The sequence below is a fragment of the Lampris incognitus genome, chromosome 7 (genome assembly GCF_029633865.1).
Source record: "Lampris incognitus isolate fLamInc1 chromosome 7, fLamInc1.hap2, whole genome shotgun sequence".
In the NCBI taxonomy this organism is placed as follows: domain Eukaryota; kingdom Metazoa; phylum Chordata; class Actinopteri; order Lampriformes; family Lampridae; genus Lampris; species Lampris incognitus.
The window spans coordinates 62,095,164-62,115,645 of record NC_079217.1 but is presented as its reverse complement, the minus strand read 5'-3'; the positions used below and the strand labels follow the sequence as shown (position 1 = coordinate 62,115,645).

The 20,482-nt window shown below is 39.8% G+C and overlaps 1 protein-coding gene across 2 annotated transcripts in view; it reads right to left on the bottom strand.

Moving 5' to 3' along the window:
• The window catches only part of ccdc9 (coiled-coil domain containing 9), a 47,254-nt gene extending 33,614 nt beyond the window's left edge, over positions 1-13,640 (bottom strand). For both annotated transcript variants that reach the window (XM_056283560.1, XM_056283561.1), the window contains exons 1-4: positions 13,534-13,640; positions 12,658-12,718; positions 12,158-12,262; positions 5,343-5,492 (exon numbers count right to left, since the gene is read on the bottom strand). In XM_056283560.1, coding sequence (XP_056139535.1) covers positions 5,343-5,492; positions 12,158-12,262; positions 12,658-12,660 — 258 coding nt within the window. In that variant the 5' untranslated portion in view covers positions 12,661-12,718; positions 13,534-13,640. The remainder of the gene's footprint in view (positions 1-5,342; positions 5,493-12,157; positions 12,263-12,657; positions 12,719-13,533) is intronic.
• Between the last annotated feature and the right edge of the window lie 6,842 nt (positions 13,641-20,482).

Genomic DNA, 20,482 nt, shown 5'->3' with positions numbered 1-20,482 from the left:
GTGTTAAAATTACGTGCCGGCACCACGGAAACAATGCAAATGAAAAGTCAAATAGGATCCTTTGTCGTGTTGGACACACGAATTCCCTGGTTCCAAATCATCATGCAATGGGCGGGGCTTAATATTTTCTAGTTGAGAAAAGTTTATTTTATTTTTATTGTCAACTGACTGAATTTATTATAGTGCTTTAGTTATGATTTTTGTTCTCTAAAAACAATGAATTGTGTGTGATATAACTGTCATTTTGATGTAATGAGGTAGTTTTGACAACACGTTCTCAATGGTGAATTAAAGGGTGAGAGGTTTGATAGTGGGTGAAAGGTTTGATAGTGGGTGAGAGAGGTTTGATAGTGGGTGAAAGAGGTTTGATAGTGTATTAGAGGGATTGATAGTGTGTGAGAGTTTGATAGCGAATAAGAGGGTTTTATAGTTGCGTGCGAGAGAGGTTTGATAGTGTCTGAGAAAGTGTAGCTGAGAATTATGGCCTAGACAGCCTTTCATACTAAAATCCTTTACTTTCACAGGCCAACCTTAATTCATAGATGGTCTCTGAGCTTGACTGTTTTGAGCTTCCTGTTACTTGCATCACTATGGGTGATCTACCTATGGCTGCACTTAACAGCGAATGCACTTGACTATGCAGTGCATTGAGATGCCCCGCATAGACCCCAGGAAGAACAGTCGCTGCTGAGGCAGTGATTAATGGGGATCTGAAATAAGGAAATAAAGAATGCCTGTAGGTCGACACACAGCTACTATATCTGCTCACTGCCAACACTCCTGTAAGTTGCTTTGGGTAAAAGCGTCTGCAAAAGAGAATGTAAACGAACCTCAACAGGCTCTTTTAATGCGCCAATGGCTGATATCATTAAAAAAAAACTTTACCTCTTACTTCTGGAAGGACAGGAACCCCAGTCAACGAACAAAGGGTTGTACTCGCCACTTTATCTAAAGGTGACGTCTTTTGTCGTCGTAGATGACAGGTCTGAGACTTTCAAAGAACGCACCAATGTTTTGGCCAGGCACCTCTAATCCAAAACAAAAAAACTGCCCAGAGATGCTCTTTTTTTCCCCATACTGAATATCGATTCATTGCTCTATCATGCATGCTAGCGCTTTACCGTACGCTGTGATTATATGACGCATATTAGCAGCTAGTGTAGCGTACAAAGTGATCACCACGCAAGAATGAAACTTGCTCACCTTTTCATCACACATGGATAAGCTAACCATAGAACACATTGATTTAAAAAAAAAAAAGTACATTCTTTCAAGACACTGACCTTGGCAACTACATTATGAAGCATAATTAGCATTGCAAATTATGCTACCCTGCTGTAATGTTGGATGATAATTTCTGCAAGAACAGCTGGCTTAATCAGATCTTAGCAACAGAAATGGAGGCAACTTATAGCCACCGAGACTGACAGACAGATCATCTCCGCCACAGCACGCATGCACACACACACACACTTCTCATGCATAACAGCGTTTAGCGTGCATCCATGACATCCTCACTCTATATGACAATCGAGTTTTCTTCTGGAATCAATACAGCAAATCTCCTGTCTGATGTCGTCACGTATTGACACACAGACCGATTAATACACCCTGTCTCTGACATTCACAGGGCATGATGGGTAGACAGACAGACAGACAGGCTGGTGCATAGAGTGCACTAATGAGCAGCTGTCAAAGTGTGTGAGCTGTCTCCTCTGTCTACTTATAGGCAGATTACACATAAGGCGGTTATCTTTTGACCAGGCCAGACCTTATGGAGCATAACACAACATCAATTAACCTTATCAGGCTGTGTGATGCTGCAGGTGTATGTCTTGATAACATTAAACAGTAATGTTACTTTTTTTTTGTGAATTTTTTTCTCCCTTTATCTAATTACCTCACTCTTACGAGCAGCCCCGTTCTCTGCTCCACCCCCTCTGCCGATCCGGGGAGGGCTGCAGACTACCACGTCTCCTCCGATACATGTGGAGTTGCCAGCCGCTTCTTTTCACCTGACAGTGAGGAGTTTCACCAAGGGGACATAGCATGTGGGAGGATCACGATATTCCCCCGAGGTCCTCCTTCCCCCCCGAACAGGCGCCCCGACCAACCAGAGGAGGCGCTAGTGCAGCGACCAGGACACACACCTACATCTGACTTCCCACGCATAGACATGGCCAATTGTGTCTGTAGGGATGCCCGACCAAGCCGGAGGTAACATGGGGATTCGAACCGGTGAGCCCCGTGTTGGTAGGCAACAGAACAGACCGCTACACTACCCGGACGCCCAACAGTAATGTTACTTATTCAATTGTTGTGGGTTTTATCAGGCAGGTGTGACATATTTCAATACTGTGCTGTGTTTTAGGTGCTATTTGCTGTGTACTGTGTGAAATGTGGGCGGCGCAGTGGTTAGCACGGTCGCCTCAGAGCAAGAAGGTTCTACGTTCGAGCCCCGGGGTTGCCTATCCTTGGGGGTCATCCCGGGTCGTCCTCTGTGTGGAGTTTGCATGTTCTCCCCATGTCTGTGTGGGTTTCCTCCGAGGGCTCCGGTTTCCTCCCAAAGTACAAAGACATGTAGGTCAGGTGACTCGGCCGTACTACATTGTCCCTAGGTGGGAATGTGTGTGTATGTCAGCCCTGTGTGATGGAGTGGCGACCTGTCCAGGGTGCCTCTCCGCCTGTCGCCCAGTGACGGCTGGGATAGGCTCCAGCATCCCCGTGACCCTCAGAGCAGGATAAGCGGTTCGGATAACGAATGGATGGATGAAATTCTGTGAATGATGGCAAGTCCAAAACAAACCACATATGATTTGGTGTTTTGCATGTTTGGAGATCTTTCAGGGAAAAAAACCCAAAAAGCTGTGACAGCAAACATGAATCGAAATTTGATCCCACTAGGAACAGAGTCGTTATGGAGGAGACAATACCCGGTACCAGTTATAGCATAAACACACCACCGTTTAAGAGAGACTCAAGATAAGGGACATTCCCTAATAATCAATATCACAGGCAAAAAAAAATAAAAATAGATGAGGTTCAAGAGATGATGTAAAGATGAAGGGGGATGAACTTACGGAAAATAAATCCTCCCTCTTTCCTTTCAATGCCACTGAATAGTCTGGCTGATATCTACATTCAGTATGGATTAGGGCTGTGCGATATGACGATATACGTATATCGTGTGACGACAGAAAACGTCTATCGTTTCATATTAAGCTCTGTCGTTTATTTCATTGTGTCGTACATCACACTCTTTAGGGCAATATTTTTTGTCATTTGGACGACCCTTTCCGCTCTTTGCACAGCACGGACACAGGCAGGAAATGTGCATGAAGGCAAAAACATGGAGGACAGTGAACCTAACGCAGAACGGGGTAGTTGCGAACAGAAGGACTCCGACCAGCCAGGACAAAACAAGGAGCTTGTACCTACAAGAGGGGCTACTTCTATCGTATGGATGTGGTTTGGGTATGAAAAGTCTGACATGGACCAGAAAACTGTACTTCGCAAAATATGCCGAATGCCGGTCTCCACAACGGACTCAAACGCCACTAGCCTCTTTTACCACCTACGCAAGAATCACGTCAAACACTATGGAGAGTCTACAGACGAGAGCCACAAAAGAACAGCCGAGTGCTCAAAACAAACCTCAGATATTAATATTTTGTCACATGCTTAATAGAAAATTTGAGCGAAGGTTCTAAATAAGAGAAAAATAATCAAATAAGAGTAAGTACCTTTTATTTGCTGAGTATATAATCCAAAATGTAATAAGAAATAGGCCTTTCCACGCGGTCATTTTATATAAACTATTTATCCATTGAATTTACAGAAAATGTGCTATATCGTCATATGTATCATTATCATATGAATGACCTATATCGTGATATGTATCATTATCATGATATGAATGACCTATACCTTGATATGGATCATTATCATATGAATCATCTATATCGTGATATGTATCATTATCATGACATGAATGACTTATGTCGTGATATGTATCATTATCATGACATGAATGACTTATGTCGTGATATGTATCATTATCATGACATGAATGACTTATGTCGTGATATGTATCGTTATCATGATATGAATGACCTATATCGTGATATGTAGTATCCTGATATGAATGACCTATGTCATATGTATCGTTATCATGACATGAATGACCTATATCATATGTATCGTAGTCATTATATGAATGACCTATATCGTGATATGTATCATTATCTTGATATGAATGACCTATATCGTGATATGTAGTATCCTGATATGAATGACCTATGTCATATGTATCGTTATCCTGATATGAATGACCTATGTCATATGTATCGTTATCATGACATGAATGACCTATATCATATGTATCGTAGTCATTATATGAATGACCTATATCGTGATATGTATCATTATCTTGATATGAATGACCTATATCGTGATATGTATCGTTATCATATGAGCGTCCTATATCGTGATATGAATGACCTATATCGTGATATGTATCGTTATTGTGATATGAATGACCTATACCATATGTATCGTAGTCATGATATGAATGACCTATATCGTGATATGTATCAATATCGTGATATGAATGACCTATATCATGATATGAGATTTTGGTCATATCACACCGCCCTAGTATGGATCATTTTAAACACGTATTCACCCTTTCCATAAATATGTTACGTCCAAGTGCCGTACATTGCATCACAAATCTCAATTCATCTCTTCATAAACACTTCTCTTGAAAGTCTTAACCCTCCCCTAGAAATGACTAAAAAGTATAAATACACATTATAGTGACCTAATGCCACAATGTCGAACATTTTGCTGCCATTTACCTTTAATGTTGATATTCTTGTTGTTTCAATTCACGTCATTTCGTTCAAGCATACCAACTTCTGCCTTGTAAAAGGTGATTTAGAGTGCCTCAATTTAAACGCAAAAGGCTGAAGAATTCTTTTATACATCAGTCTATCCTGTTGCTAAACCAAAATCAGTACGCTGTTAACCCAGATCTGAATCTAGAGGACATAATGTGATATGTATGACTGTCATGACTGTTTGATGTGTTTTGTACATCTCTAAGTGTCATATGTGTGACTCTATGTTTAAAATCTCCTTAACGGTACTGCCTAAGGATGCAAAATGATTTTCAGTGTAAACTGACAATAAAATTGTATCGTAGCATATCAGCTAAGACCACACTGAACGTTACAAAACAAGTGTTTTAAGTCTTCCTTTTTAATGGGATACAACTTTGCCAATAGTCAGCCTTGTGGAGTGTCCTAGTGAGAAATGGTGATATAGTCTTCCTGTCTTACCCCAGTTGGCTTAGACGGGCCCACTGTGACTGTAAAGTTCTCCTTCTCCGTCTTCCTTCTGTCCGTCTCTGGCTCATGGGGGCGGGGCTTTCTAGGTGTTGTCACGGCGATGCCTTCCTGCTCCGCCTTCTTCTTGTCTTCTTCTATTTCCTGTTTGCATGAGGAAAGAGTTGAACGTGACGGGAGACGGCAAAGACCAAAATGAAATTTCAGAGCGATTCCAGCAACGCTAGTCTTGTATATTGACTCTAAATAAGTTAATGTGTGTGTGTTTATTTTTGGGATTTTTCTCCCAAATTGTACTTAGCCAATTACCCTATGTTCTGAGCTGTCCCGGTCACTACTCCACCCCCTCTGCCGATCCGGGGAGGGCTACAGACTACCACATGCCTCCTCCGATACACGTGGAGTCGCCAGCCGCTTCTTTTCACCTGACAGTGAGGAGTTTCACCAGGGGGGCATAGTGCGTGGGAGGATCACACTATTCCCCCCAGTTCCCCCTCCCCCCTGAACAAGCACCCCGACCAACCAGAGGAGGCGCTAGTGCAGCGACCAGGACACATACCCACATCCGGCTTCCCACCCGCAGACACAGCCAATCGTGTTTGCAGGGCCACCCGACCAAGCCGGAGGTATCACGGGGATTCAAACCGGCGATCCCCGTGTTGGTAGGCAATGGAAAAGACCGCCACACCACCCGGACGCTGTGCGTGTGTGTTATGATCAAATACTGAGCGTCCAGCTCTGCTGCATTCAAACATCTAGTAAAAATCATTGCAGTGTGGCTGTCCAATGGGCAAATTGTTTAATATGTCAAATACCAGTGGTGTTGGAACAGAGGGCACAAGTAATAACAACACTTGTCCCTGGTCAATGTTTACATCCCACCCCAGGCCACCTCTCTATGGTCCTTGACTAGACAGAGCCACTTATCAGTTAAGTCACAGATCATCAATAACCGTCCTAAACCCAGAACATGGCCTGCACGAAAAAGCGCAGTCAACCAGGATATCCGTCATTTCAAGTCTGACTGGATCTGAAAAAATAAAACCAGTTTTGTTTTATTTTACTGGACCACGCCAATGCCAAACCAACATGCCTGATATGCATGCAGACCGTAGCTGTCTGCACAGCAGATAATCTCAAGCGGCACTTCCAACACTATGCATGCTGCCAGCTTTAATGCCGGCTACCCTCCAAAACCAGATCACAGCAAACATAAAATAGCAAATACAACATCAAGCAAGCACTGTTTCTACTATCTGTAAATCAACACTGGCACAAGAGAGTGCAACAGCTGCATCATTGCATGTTTCACGGACCCTTGCTGAAGCTAGGAAGCCATTCGCTGATGCTGTGTTGATTAAAACGTGTACAACTGATATTGCTGGCGAAGTTTTAAGTCATGATGAGAAAAAAATGAAAACGCAGGGTTTTTCCTGAAGAGAGAATTACGAGGCGGCCACCTCCATCAAATTCCGTCCCGCCTCCAGCTCTCAATGGGGGTCTTAATGAAGAACACTATTTTCTAATTAGCGTTGCACTTAGTGGATTTGCCATTTTTAACTGCAATTGTGGCATTACGCCGTCGCCAATGTGGCGGCGCTGTATGGTAATCAGCACAGTGCGCCTGGAAACTACTACTACTACTTTTGGCTGCTCCCGTTAGGGGTCGCCACAGCGGATCATCCGTTTTCATCTCTTCCTGTCTTCTGCATCTTCCTCTGTCGCACCAGCCACCTGCATGTCTTCCCTCACCACATCCATAAACCTCCTCTTTGGCCTTCCTCTTCTCCTCTTCCGTGGCAGCTCCATATTCAGCATCCTTCTCCCAGTATACCCAGCATCTCTCCTCCTCACATCTCCAAACCATCTCAATCTTGCCTCTATTGCTTTGTCTCCAAACCGTCCAACCTGAGCTGTCCCTCTAATATAATCATTCCTAATCCTGTCCTTCTTCGTCACTCCCAGTGAAAATCTTATCATCTTCAACTCTGCCGCCTCCAGCTGCGCCTCCTGTCTTTTCGTCAGCGCCACTGTCTCCAAACCATATAACATAGCTGGTCTCACTACCATCTTGTAAACCTTCCCTTTAACTCTTGCTGGGACCCTTCTGTCACAAAAAAAAAAAACAGTGCACCTGGAAAGGCGCTGCCAAAACTGCCAAAGAGGAAAAAAAGAGCTGCAATTTTCCAGAAGTTTCCAGTTGTGAAAAGTGTAAATTAAAGCAAAGGCTTATATGTTACATTTATGTTCAACTACACTGCAAGAGGGCCCATGTGAACTTTAAATGAAAACAATAGCTTATGTTATATTTGATTTAATTTTAAACAACTTTGCGACACGTTAGCATTTATGTTGCATTTAATTTAATGTTGAACAGGGCACCTTTATTCTTCTTAAAATAAAATATGCTTTAACGTGATAATTGCCGTTTTCCTCAATCATAAAATTATTAGAACTCCTAAAATATGTTGCCTGTAAAAGAAAAAGTGTTTGCTTGAGCCAGCAGAAGGTACGGTACACATGCACGTCTGTGCGCATGATCAGGATGGTACCACATCCGCCTTAATTTGAGCCAGGAAAAACCCTAAATCGTTGTGGCGCTATTAAAGCAGGTGCCATTGTCAGCTTCCACGGCAACAAGTAGAGTAGAACTTTTAGCGGGGGAGTGTTTTTCCAATCTACTCACTGGTTTGAGGAAAGTAGAGGGCATATTACTATCCACGGACTTGTCCTGTGACCGAGCCGATATGGAACGGCTATCTGTGTTCGCAAGATTTTCTGATGGGAAGACCTTTTGAGAAGAGCTACTTTGTTTGCTTCCTCTGCGTGGGCACACAAATGGGAAATCATCTTTAATGAATTAACACAGTTCTTGGAAAAGAATGGCTTGGATGTGAGCAAATTTGTGTCCGTCGTCACTGATGGGGCTCCGTCAATGGTGGGACAACACAAGGGGGCTCAGTAAGCAGGCTTGCTGCCGTTAACCCAGCACTCTTAGCATTTCATTGCATTAACCGTAAATCAGTGTTTTGCACTAAACTGTGTGGGGAAATGAAAGAGGTGGTGGATACTGTGATGAGACTGGTGAATTTCATGATAGCAAACTCCAGTTCTTCTTTCCATTGCCTTGGTCAGGGGCACATGGCAGGAGTATTAACCCTAACATGCACGTCTTTTTGATGGCGAGAGGAAACCGGAACACCCGGAGGAAACCCACGCAGACACGGGGAGAGCATGCAGACTCAACACAAAAAGGACCTGGGACGGCCTGGGGTTCAAACCCAGGACCATCTTGCTGTGAGGCAATAGTGTTAACCGCTGGGCCACCATGCCGCAAGGCTAGTACCACATTGTTGCAGACATGTACAAGGCGGTTGATGCTTTCCAGTCAATGCTGAACCTTTTACAGAGATACAGTCACGGGAGAAAGTTGCACTTTCCACATCTGCGGGAGCACTGCGTGATGAACGAAATGCGGGAGGAACCAGCGATGAAGGATTTCGTGACGAGCCTGGCAGAAAACTTCAAGAAACGGTTTGAAAGCTCCCCTAAACTCTCAGGTAACATCCTCCTCTTCCTGAGACAGCCGTTCTCTGTTTCCGCTGACAGCCAGTGGACTGCAGAGCTCAAAATGCTGGTACCTTCCATAGATGAAGCAACTCTTCAGATGGAGGTCTTGGAGATGGGAACACCTGATTTGCTCAAAGCACGACACAAGGACAGTGGGGTGAGTGACTTTCGGATTAACATGGTTCCCCAAACTCGATTCAAATACATGAGAGCTTAGCAATGGTCCTACTCACAATTTTCCCCTCCATGTACATATTTGAGTATTTGTTTTCGTCAATGAAATCGATCAAGAACCAGAAAAGAAACAATTTCTCCAATGCACGTCTTGGCCAGTGCCTCAGGATTGCCACAACAGAATACAGGCCCGACATCAGAAGGATTGCCTCATCCTGTCGCTCTCACTTCTCTCACTGAATGGTGAATGAACATCCATTTATTTTTGTCCATTTGTCCATAATTAAATGGTTGGTTTTGGATTTATTTTGTTTCAAGAGTGCATTTTTTTTCTTGTGTGACCCTCAACACAGGCTTTAAGAATCACAGGCCTAAATCCTAAATTATTATTATTACTACTACTAATAATAATAATCATGTGATGTGCCCACCTGCACATCAATCAACCTTACTGGCGCGATGGAAAAATAACAAGATGTTTTGACCATTGGCTTGGTATGCATGACATAATTTGGCCCTTGGGGAAACCTAACTGGGGAACCCTGGTATATGGTATAGTGTATGGGCAATATAGTATATAAGCAGGGGTGCACATAACTTTTTTGATCTGGTTCTCAAGGGAGCACCTGGAGATGTTGCTTGGTATTCAGTCTTGGTTATCCTACAAGCTGTTGTCATCACTACCCTCCTGACTGCTCTCCACACCATCTTCCTCTTTTTCGAACATGGCAGATGAAGATGTAGGCCTACTTCTTTCTCCCTGGTTGAGTCTGCGATTAGCTGTTTGCATCCATAAGTCAACAGCTGGCTTCAGGTCAAAAGTCTCTGTTGTCATCTCAAGACAAGTGGATGTGCATCAGGGATGAGAGGCGAGAGTCTGACAGGCGGGATCTGTACTTGCTTTTTATTATATTGAGATGTGAAAATCCCCTCTCAGATGCAGCACTGCTCAAGGGCAGTGTAAGGGACAACAGAAGGACTTTATGAATGTTGGAGTAACTATCTGGATTACTTATCTTCACTGTGTTGACCAAGTCATACACAGAGGAGGCTGCCAAACGTTTTCCTGCTTGCTTTAAACACGTCCATTCTCTTACGCTCTGTGCAGATACATTTTAGGTCACCGTCATGACTTGTAGCCACTTGAATTTGAACGACAGGTAATAGCCTCCATATTTTCAAGAGTCTCTTGCCTTCATGTAGACCATCTGCTGTTGTGAAACTTTCCTAGTTTCACAAAGGCAATGCCATTCTCATCACATATCTTCTTTAGTGCTGTTCTTTTTGCGCCGCCTCTCTGCAAATAAAAGCTCAGCAACTTGACAACGGAGTGATCAAATGTCTCACAGTATGGTACCATGCGATCAGTTGACTTTGTGCAGTTCTCCAGGGTGTGGGCAGTACACAGAATATGCACAAGGGAATCCCTGATCGCCACCATCTGACACAATTTGGGAATGACCCCATTGTCAACGCCAATATTGACTGCTGCTCCGTCTGTACACACCAAGACCAACTTGGTCTTCCACTGATCCCCTAAACCACAAGTATGAAGGAGCTGCTCCAGTCCGTTCACTATATCCTGTGCCGCTTGGTTCACACCCAAATTAATTAATCCAAGGAAATCTGAGGTAAATTCTCTGTAGCTAGATACAGACACAATGTACACCATTTCCTGCTCCACTTGTGTTATGTCTTCTGATTCATCAAAGAGCACACCCCGAAATTGAGCTTCATTCAATTTTTCACTCAATTCTAAACTATTTGTGTGTGCGATGCTCTGCATGATGCGGGTCCCACCTTCTCGTGAATGATATGCACTTCCAACATTAACTCCAAGCCTCTTGAAAAGTGCAATATCCTCCTCATATGATCGCATCAGGCGTGCATGTTTCGCTTTGTGAAAGGCCAAAAGAAAAATATTACACAGTGCTTGACACTGTTCTTCATTCAGTTTGTCCTGTCACTTGTCAAGAGGGTGAGGCTGCGCCTGTTATCTATAGTTTGCATTATGTTCAAGTGTTCTTGTACTTTTCAAAAGCTGAATGACTGACATTTTATGTCCCTATATTAAAAGGCACTGCTTTTATCCGCAAGATTGGGATTTTCACGGCATATTTTGCACCACATCTCTGAGCAGTCGTCATCTGTTTGGAGACAGGCTACGTCCTGCAGCTACTTTTCTGCGAACACACGTTTTTTTATGTACAGGTTCAGTCTGGCATTTCTTTGGAGGTGGCGCAACACCAAAGTAATTACTCAATGTAGCTTGCTTCTTGTGCATTTTGAGGAATGGACGAAAATCCTAAAACCAGAGAAAAAATGTAACGCAAGCTAGTTGTAACGTAAGCTAACTATTTGCTGGAGCTCAAGGTTTAACAGTTAACCTTGCTAACTTGGAAAAAAACGCATCCACTTAATCAAGAATGAAGGCTAAAAGTTGCACGATTAACTGATTATTAAAACTGACACGTTTGTCATGACTTTCTTACCAGTGATATATGGATATTATATCACTGGTAAGAAATCACCAGTTGTTTCAGCAAGTTTTGTGTCCCAAAAATGTTGGTAAGTAAAAGCGCCTCTTTTCATATTATCTGCTGTGCATCACTTATTCTAACCACGCATGTGCACCAGTTATGTGCACCTCTGTATATTAGCAATAGGGTATAATATATGGGCATAGGTTGTTCATTACTCAAGCATAACAAAACTCTGTATAGTGGCGACTTACCTGTTGTGCATACATGCTTGCATTCAATGTCCTGTTGTCCCATTTTTTTATCTATTTTTTTCCCTTTCTTTTTTTTTTGTTTGTTTGTTATTTTCTTTTCTTTTTTTTCTTTCTTGTGTGAGTGATGTCTGCAAGATCTAGAAGCTGCTGTGTACCGGAGTCAAATTCCTTATTTCTGCATCAGGCATACTTGGCCAATAAAGTTGATTATAATTCAGTTTCAATCTTGTGGAGATACATGATTGAACCTGGTGGATAGGGTCCATTTTAAAGTAAGTGTGTGTGTGTGTGTGTGTGTGTGTATATAAAACCTAAGATTCCCTAAGACTACCTGGTATCTCTTGACCAGAGCCTCATTCTTCTTCCTCAGGGCTTCGATGCGTCTGTCCAGCTCTGCATCCTTCTCCTCCTTGGTCTTAAGATCCACTGCTGAAGACTGGTGAGACGAGGAGCAGGAGGAGATGAAGAATTGATTGAGAAGGGGCAGAACAATTGTTACAAGTACTAGGGCCTTATTTCATTTTTCAGCTAACGTGTACTGTGTATACAATCTCACTTCACACAATCAAGTGGTCTGTAAATCTTTATTCATCCAATGATGGTGGCTGTGCAGCTCTAAGAAATTATGTTTTAACATTTATTGAAAACGTGACCACACGTTAATTCCACCTACAATTAACCAATAACACTTTTGATAAGTCATATTCAGCACAGAACACGGCCTTGCCTCTGTAAGGGCTTCTGCTAAGGCACAAGACTGAACAGACCCTTTCATTACAAAGAATATCCTATATTTACATTCAGTTTCAAGGTTTCTCGTATTGGACTCACCATGGCTGCTTCTCGCCAGTCTTCACGCACAGGTGGTAGAAATAAGCCGTGCTTCTTATTTCTGCATCAGAGAAAAAGAAGACCCTTGACTGTGACCACTGTCTCCTTCGCACAAGAGCCCAACGTTGCAGTGGAGGTTACACGAGAGAGCCTTGGTCAATCCTCCAGACCAGCGGTTCTCAATCGGGTCCTCGCAACACCACCAGTACTGCTGGTTTGACATTCTGCCAGGCTGTTAATTACATTCACCTGCTGTTCTATTAATAAACCCTTCCGTGGATTGAAAGGCTGGAGTGGCTGGAACAGGTTTTAATGTAATAACATAGAAAAACCAGCATGACTGGTGGTACCACGAAAACCCTATTAAGAGCCACTGGTCCAGAGGATTGACCAGGGCTCTCTCGCGTAACCTCGGCTGCAACATCGGGCCCTTGCCTGAGGGAGACGCTGATCCCTGGTCTAGCCCTGACTGTGAGGAGCCGCGGCCTTATCTCTGCTGACTGCAATAAGGTGCCGAGGGCGACACACTGCGCGGATCCACTATTCCTTCACGGAGACTCCCTAAGCGCATTACGCTCGCAGGGGGGCGCAGGTACGAGTTAGCGTTACCCGCGACGCTGTCACACGGAACAGCGACACACAACGGTGTGGCCATGTCGCCGGCGGGTCTGTCACCACGCAGTGAAGACGCCGCCGGAAGCCCCATGCGTCTTTCAGCAGGGCACTTGGGAAGTAAAGTTACCGCACCGGGCCATGTCTGCTTTGCCATACAAAGCCCCGCAGAAGGGACGCGGGGGATTTACGGACGCGGGGGATTCACGGACGCGGGAGAACGGCGGACTCGAACCACGGCTAAAGTCACACTGTCAACATTACCTTGGTCGGGGGGGGGAGAGCTGTAATTAGGGTAAAGAGCGACGTATCAACTCGGTAGTTTACAGAGTACTGCGGGACCTCGTTCGACTTCCTGTTGGCGGTTCTTCTTCGCTTGTTTTTTTCTTTCTTTCTCTTTTTCTCATTATCGCAGACCGCTTTCTGGCGCGCCACCGCCACCGAGTGCACAGGAGGGGAAACTACAGCGACTCCATTCTTTAAATAAACGAATAGAAGAGGGCGAACGAGATAAATTCAGATCCCGTGGACCCGTCCCGCTGATTTTAGGAACCGAAAAGGAGAGTAAAGCACACACCCGTTGATTATCCAAACATCGCTTTTATACGCGCCACCTTTACCGCTCAGTTACTCCCTAAATCGATCAACCTCTTTCCCTCTCTCTTCTCTATATTTTGAACACTTGTTCAATAGTCTACCAGGTGTTTCTCAACCGGGGGTCCGCGGACCCCTAGTGGTCAGTGGTGTAATTGCAAGGGGTCCGTGAAAATAAAATATCTTTCAAAAAAAGATGCTATGACATTTATAGAAATAGGATTATTTTACTCAAATGTGACTGAGACCTTTATCTACCTAAACTATAAAGGGTAACAGGACTTTTTTCTCTAATTACATCTGTTTCACAAGTGTAATTTATTGTATTTTAATAAGAGATCTCGCTCCCGTTTGCATTGTTAAGTTACTGCATAAAAATTCTGTTGTTACATATATCTGAAAGTTACTGAATACATATTCTGTTGTGTTACATATATCTGAAAGTTACTGAATACATATTCTGTTTAGTTACATATATCTGAAAGTTACTGAATACATATTCTGTTTTGTTACATATATCTGAAAGTTACTGAATACACATTCTGTTTTGTTACATATATCTGAAAGTTACTGAATACATATTCTGTTGTGTTACATATATCTGAAAGTTACTGAATACACATTCTGTTTTGTTACATATATCTGAAAGTTACTGAATACATATTCTGTTTTGTTACATATATCTGAAAGTTACTGCATAAGAATTCTGTTTTGTTAACTATATCTAAGTTACAACTGAAAGCTCTTATTTTTGCCCCAAAGAGTGAATAAATGCTATAATGCAATTTAAAATGCAGTTTCTACTGTTTCTATCAAATTGCAACCCCCCTCCCCCAAGATCAGGTGGAGGGGGTCCTCAGGGTAGATCAAAAATACGCAGGGGGTCCAGGACCCCAAAAAGGTTGAGAACCACTGGTCTAACCAACGGCCCTGCCAAATAAGCGTCTCTTCTGTTTTTCCAACTTTTACTGTAGTGCTATTCGGCTTCAGTCCGGCAGAGGGAGACAGCGGTCCGCGAATGAACGTCGCCTCGTAACCCGGCGGTGACGCACACGTGTGTCCATGAAGGTCAGCAGTGCCGGCCGCTATCAGAGGGCTTATCACCCTGGAGTGAGCAGGTTATATTACAGCCTCTTTAATCGACCACAGAGATGAATCAGCGCTTTCGAGTGCATCAGGTGAGTCTGTCAGCGGAGACGGATGAGGTAATGTCGTGTGGTAACAATAGACACACACACAAAACTCACAATCTCCTGTTTTACTTGTTCCCCAGGGCCATTATCAGGCTCATCACACCATAACCACGCCAATACACCCCCCCACACACACACACACACATTCTCCAACACCTATTTGTAAACGTTCATTCTTACTATTTACCAGTCTAGACAGATGGATACATATTCTTTTCTATTCCTTATTTATGTGCAAAATAGGAATTTAGACGTTTCAGTCATCCTGGGCATGTAGAACCTGCACTTGCATGGTAAAAAAAACCACTACACGTGTTATGATAATATCAAAATTATCTTTTATAATGTCATTAATGACATTTTTGTTTTTGTTAGAATGCACACAATCAGAAATCTTTCAAAATTGATTAATGCATCTTATAAGACCAAATATATGTTAACCCAGACAGGTTGGCAGCGCCGAGGAGGGTTTGACCAATTTTTGGTTTTTTGGTGTTGGATGCCAATATTTTCTTGAACTGAACTGACAAGCAATATTTTGTGTCAGTGTTCAATGAATGTAAATCTGAAAATTACAATGCAAACAATACCTAAGTAGAGTAATTATTTTTTTAATAAATCAATTAATGAAGCGTGTAAAAAAAACAACATTATTTGGTAACACTTTAGTATGGGGAACATAGTCCCCATTAATTAGGTGCTTATGAGCATGCAAATTAGCAACATATTGGCTCTTAATTGGTCATTATTACGTACTCATTAATGTCTTATTCTTCATGGCCTTATTATACAACCAGTAAGCCATTAACTATGAGTTTTCCCTCTATAACCTCAGAAGTATTGCTTATTAGTAGTACCATCTCAATATGCTTTGCTTAGTATGGCCTTTATAAGGTGGTAGTACCACAAGAAGAGTTATTCTCCCTTACTAGCACTTAATGAATATGGTCTGTTCTTACATAACAACACACAAAACTACAAGTGTTCATAGTGTTAAATTACTCTAAATTAAGTTTTTGTTACTTAGAATATGTTCCCCATACTAAAGTGACATCTTGATCATTACTAATTCACTAGTAATTAAGTTTTTGTTACTCAGAATATGTTCCCCACACTAAAGTGACATCTTGATCATTATTAATTCACTAGTAATTAAGTTTTTTTACTTAGAATATGTTCCCCATACTAAAGTGACAACTTGATCATTACTAATTCACTAGTAATTAAGATTTTTTACTTAGAATATGTTCCCCACACTAAAGTGACATCTTGATCATTACTAATTCACTAGTAATTAAGTTTTTTTTACTTAGAATATGTTCCCCATACTAAAGTGACATCTTGATCATTACTAATTCACTAGTAATTAAGTTTTTGTTACTTAGAATATGTTCCCCATACTAAAGTGACATCTTGATCATTACTAATTCACTAGTAATTAAGTTTTTTTGCTTAGAATATGTTCCCCATACTAAAGTGACATCTTGATCATTACTAATTCACTAGTAATTAAGATTTTTTTACTTAGAATATGTTCCCCATACTAAAGTGACGTCTTGATCATTACTAATTCACTAGTAATTAAGTTTTTGTTACTTAGAATATGTTCCCCATACTAAAGTGACATCTTGATCATTACTAATTCACTAGTAATTAAGTTTTTTTGCTTAGAATATGTTCCCCACACTAAAGTGACATCTTGATCATCACTAATTCACTAGTAATTAAGTTTTTTTACTTAGAACATGTTCCCCACACTAAAGTGACATCTTGATCATTACTAATAATTAAGTTTTTTTACTTAGAATATGTTCCCCATACTAAAGTGACATCTTGATCATTACTAATTCACTAGTAATTAAGTTTTTGTCACTTAGAATATGTTCCCTATACTAAAGTGACATCCTGATCATTACTAATTCACTAATAATTAAGTTTTTTTACTTAGAATATGTTCCCCACACTAAAGTGACATCTTGATCATTACTAATTCACTAGTCATTAAGTTTTTTTACTTAGAATATGTTCCCCATACTAAAGTGACATCTTGATCATTACTAATTCACTAGTAATTAAGTTTTTGTTACTTAGAATATGTTCACCATACTAAAGTGACATCTTGATCATTACTAATTCACTAGTAATTAAGTTTTTTTTACTTAAGAACATGTTCCCCATACTAAAGTGACATCTTGATCATTACTAATTCACTAGTTGTTAAGTTTTTGTTACTTAGAATATGTTCCCCATACTAAAGTGACATCTTGATCATTACTAATTCACTAGTTATTAAGTTTTTGTTACTTAGAATATGTTCCCCATACTAAAGTGACATCTTGATCATTACTAATGCACTAGTAATTAAGTTTTTGTTACTTAGAATATGTTCCCCATACTGAAGTGACATCTTGATCATTACTAATTCACTAGTAATTAAGTTTTTGTTACTTAGAATATGTTCCCCACACTAAAGTGACATCTTGATCGTTACTAATTCACTAGTAATTAAGTTTTTGTTACTTAGAATATGTTCCCCACACTAAAGTGACATCTTGATCATTACTAATTCACTAGTTATTAAGTTTTTGTTACTTAGAATATGTTCCCCATACTAAAGTGACATCTTGATCATTACTAATTCACTAGTAATTAAGTTCTGTTACTTAGAACATGTTCCCCACACTAAAGTGACATCTTGGTCATTACTAATTCACTAGTAATTAAGTTTTTGTTACTTAGAATATGTTCCCCATACTAAAGTGACATCTTGATCATTACTAATTCACTAGTTATTAAGTTTTTGTTACTTAGAATATGTTCCCCATACTAAAGTGACATCTTGATCATTACTAATTCACTAGTAATTAAGTTTTTGTTACTTAGAATATGTTCCCCACACTAAAGTGACATCTTGATCATTACTAATAATTAAGTTTTTTTACTTAGAATATGTTCCCTATACTAAAGTGACATCTTGATCATTAATAATTCACTAATAATTAAGTTTTTTTACTTAGAATATGTTCCCCATACTAAAGTGACATCTTGATCATTACTAATTCACTAGTAATTAAGTTTTTGTTACTTAGAATATGTTCCCTATACTAAAGTGACATCCTGATCATTACTAATTCACTAATAATTAAGTTTTTTTACTTAGAATATGTTCCCCATACTAAAGTGACATCTTGATCATTACTAATTCACTAGTAATTAAGTTTTTGTTACTTAGAATATGTTCCCCACACTAAAGTGAGATCTTGATCATTACTAATTCACTAGTAATTAAGTTTTTGTTACTTAGAATATGTTCCCCACACTAAAGTGACATCTTGATCATTACTAATTCACTAGTAATTAAGTTTTTGTTACTCAGAATATGTTCCCCATACTAAAGTGACATCTTGATCATTACCAATTCACTAGTAATTAAGTTTTTGTTACTTAGAATATGTTCCCCCCCCAAAAAATGACATCTTGATCATTACTAATTCACTAGTAATTAAGTTTTTGTTACTTAGAATATGTTCCCCACATTAAAGTGACATCTTGATCATTACTAATTCACTAGTAATTAAGTTTTGTTACTTAGAACATGTTCCCCACACTAAAGTGACATCTTGATCATTACTAATTCACTAGTAATTAAGTTTTTGTTACTTAGAATATGTTCCCCATACTAAAGTGACATCTTGATCATTACTAATTCACTAGTAATTAAGTTTTTGTTACTTAGAATATGTTCCCCATACTAAAGTGACATCTTGATCATTACTAATTCACTAATAATTAAGTTTTTTTTACTTAGAATATGTTCCCCATACTAAAGTGACATCTTGATCATTACTAATTCACTAGTAATTAAGTTTTTGTTACTTAGAATATGTTCCCCATACTAAAGTGACATCTTGATCATGACTAATTCACTAGTAATTAAGTTTTTGTTACTTAGAACATGTTCCCCACACTAAAGTGACATCTTGATCATTACTAATTCACTAGTAATTAAGTTTTTGTTACTCAGAATATGTTCCCCATACTAAAGTGACATCTTGATCATTACCAATTCACTAGTAATTAAGTTTTTGTTACTTAGAATATGTTCCCCATACTAAAGTGACATCTTGATCATTACTAATTCACTAGTAATTAAGTTTTTGTTACTTAGAATATGTTCCCCATACTAAAGTGACATCTTGATCATGACTAATTCACTAGTAATTAAGTTTTTGTTACTTAGAATATGTTCCCCACACTAAAGTGACATCTTGATCATTACTAATTCACTAGTAATTAAGTTTTGTTACTCAGAATATGTTCCCCATACTAAAGTGACATCTTGATCATTACCAATTCACTAGTAATTAAGTTTTTTTACTTAGAACATGTTCCCCACACTAAAGTGACATCTTGATCATTACTAATAATTAAGTTTTTTTACTTAGAATATGTTCCCTATACTAAAGTGACATCTTGATCATTACTAATTCACCAGTAATTAAGTTTTTGTTACTTAGAATATGTTCCCCATACTAAAGTGACATCTTGATCATTACTAATTCACTAGTAATTAAGTTTTTGTTACTTAGAATATGTTCCCCATACTAAAGTGACATCTTGATCATTACTAATTCACTAGTAATTAAGTTTTTGTTACTTAGAATATGTTCCCCATACTAAAGTGACATCTTGATCATTACTAATTCACTAGTAATTAAGTTTTTGTTACTTAGAATATGTTCCCCATACTAAAGTGACATCTTGATCATTACTAATTCACTAGTAATTAAGTTTTTTTGCTTAGAATATGTTCCCCATACTAAAGTGACATCTTGATCATTACTAATTCACTAGTAATTAAGATTTTTTTACTTAGAATATGTTCCCCATACTAAAGTGACGTCTTGATCATTACTAATTCACTAGTAATTAAGTTTTTGTTACTTAGAATATGTTCCCCATACTAAAGTGACATCTTGATCATTACTAATTCACTAGTAATTAAGTTTTTGTTACTTAGAATATGTTCCCCATACTAAAGTGACATCTTGATCATTACTAATTCACTAATAATTAAGTTTTTGTTACTTAGAATATGTTCCCCATACTAAAGTGACATCTTGATCATTACTAATGCACTAGTAATTAAGTTTTTGTTACTTAGAATATGTTCCCCATACTGAAGTGACATCTTGATCATTACTAATTCACTAGTAATTAAGTTTTTGTTACTTAGAATATGTTCCCCACACTAAAGTGACATCTTGATCATTACTAATTCACTAGTAATTAAGTTTTTTTGCTTAGAATATGTTCCCCATACTAAAGTGACATCTTGATCATTACTAATTCACTAGTAATTAAGTTTTGTTACTTAGAACATGTTCCCCACACTAAAGTGACATCTTGGTCATTACTAATTCACT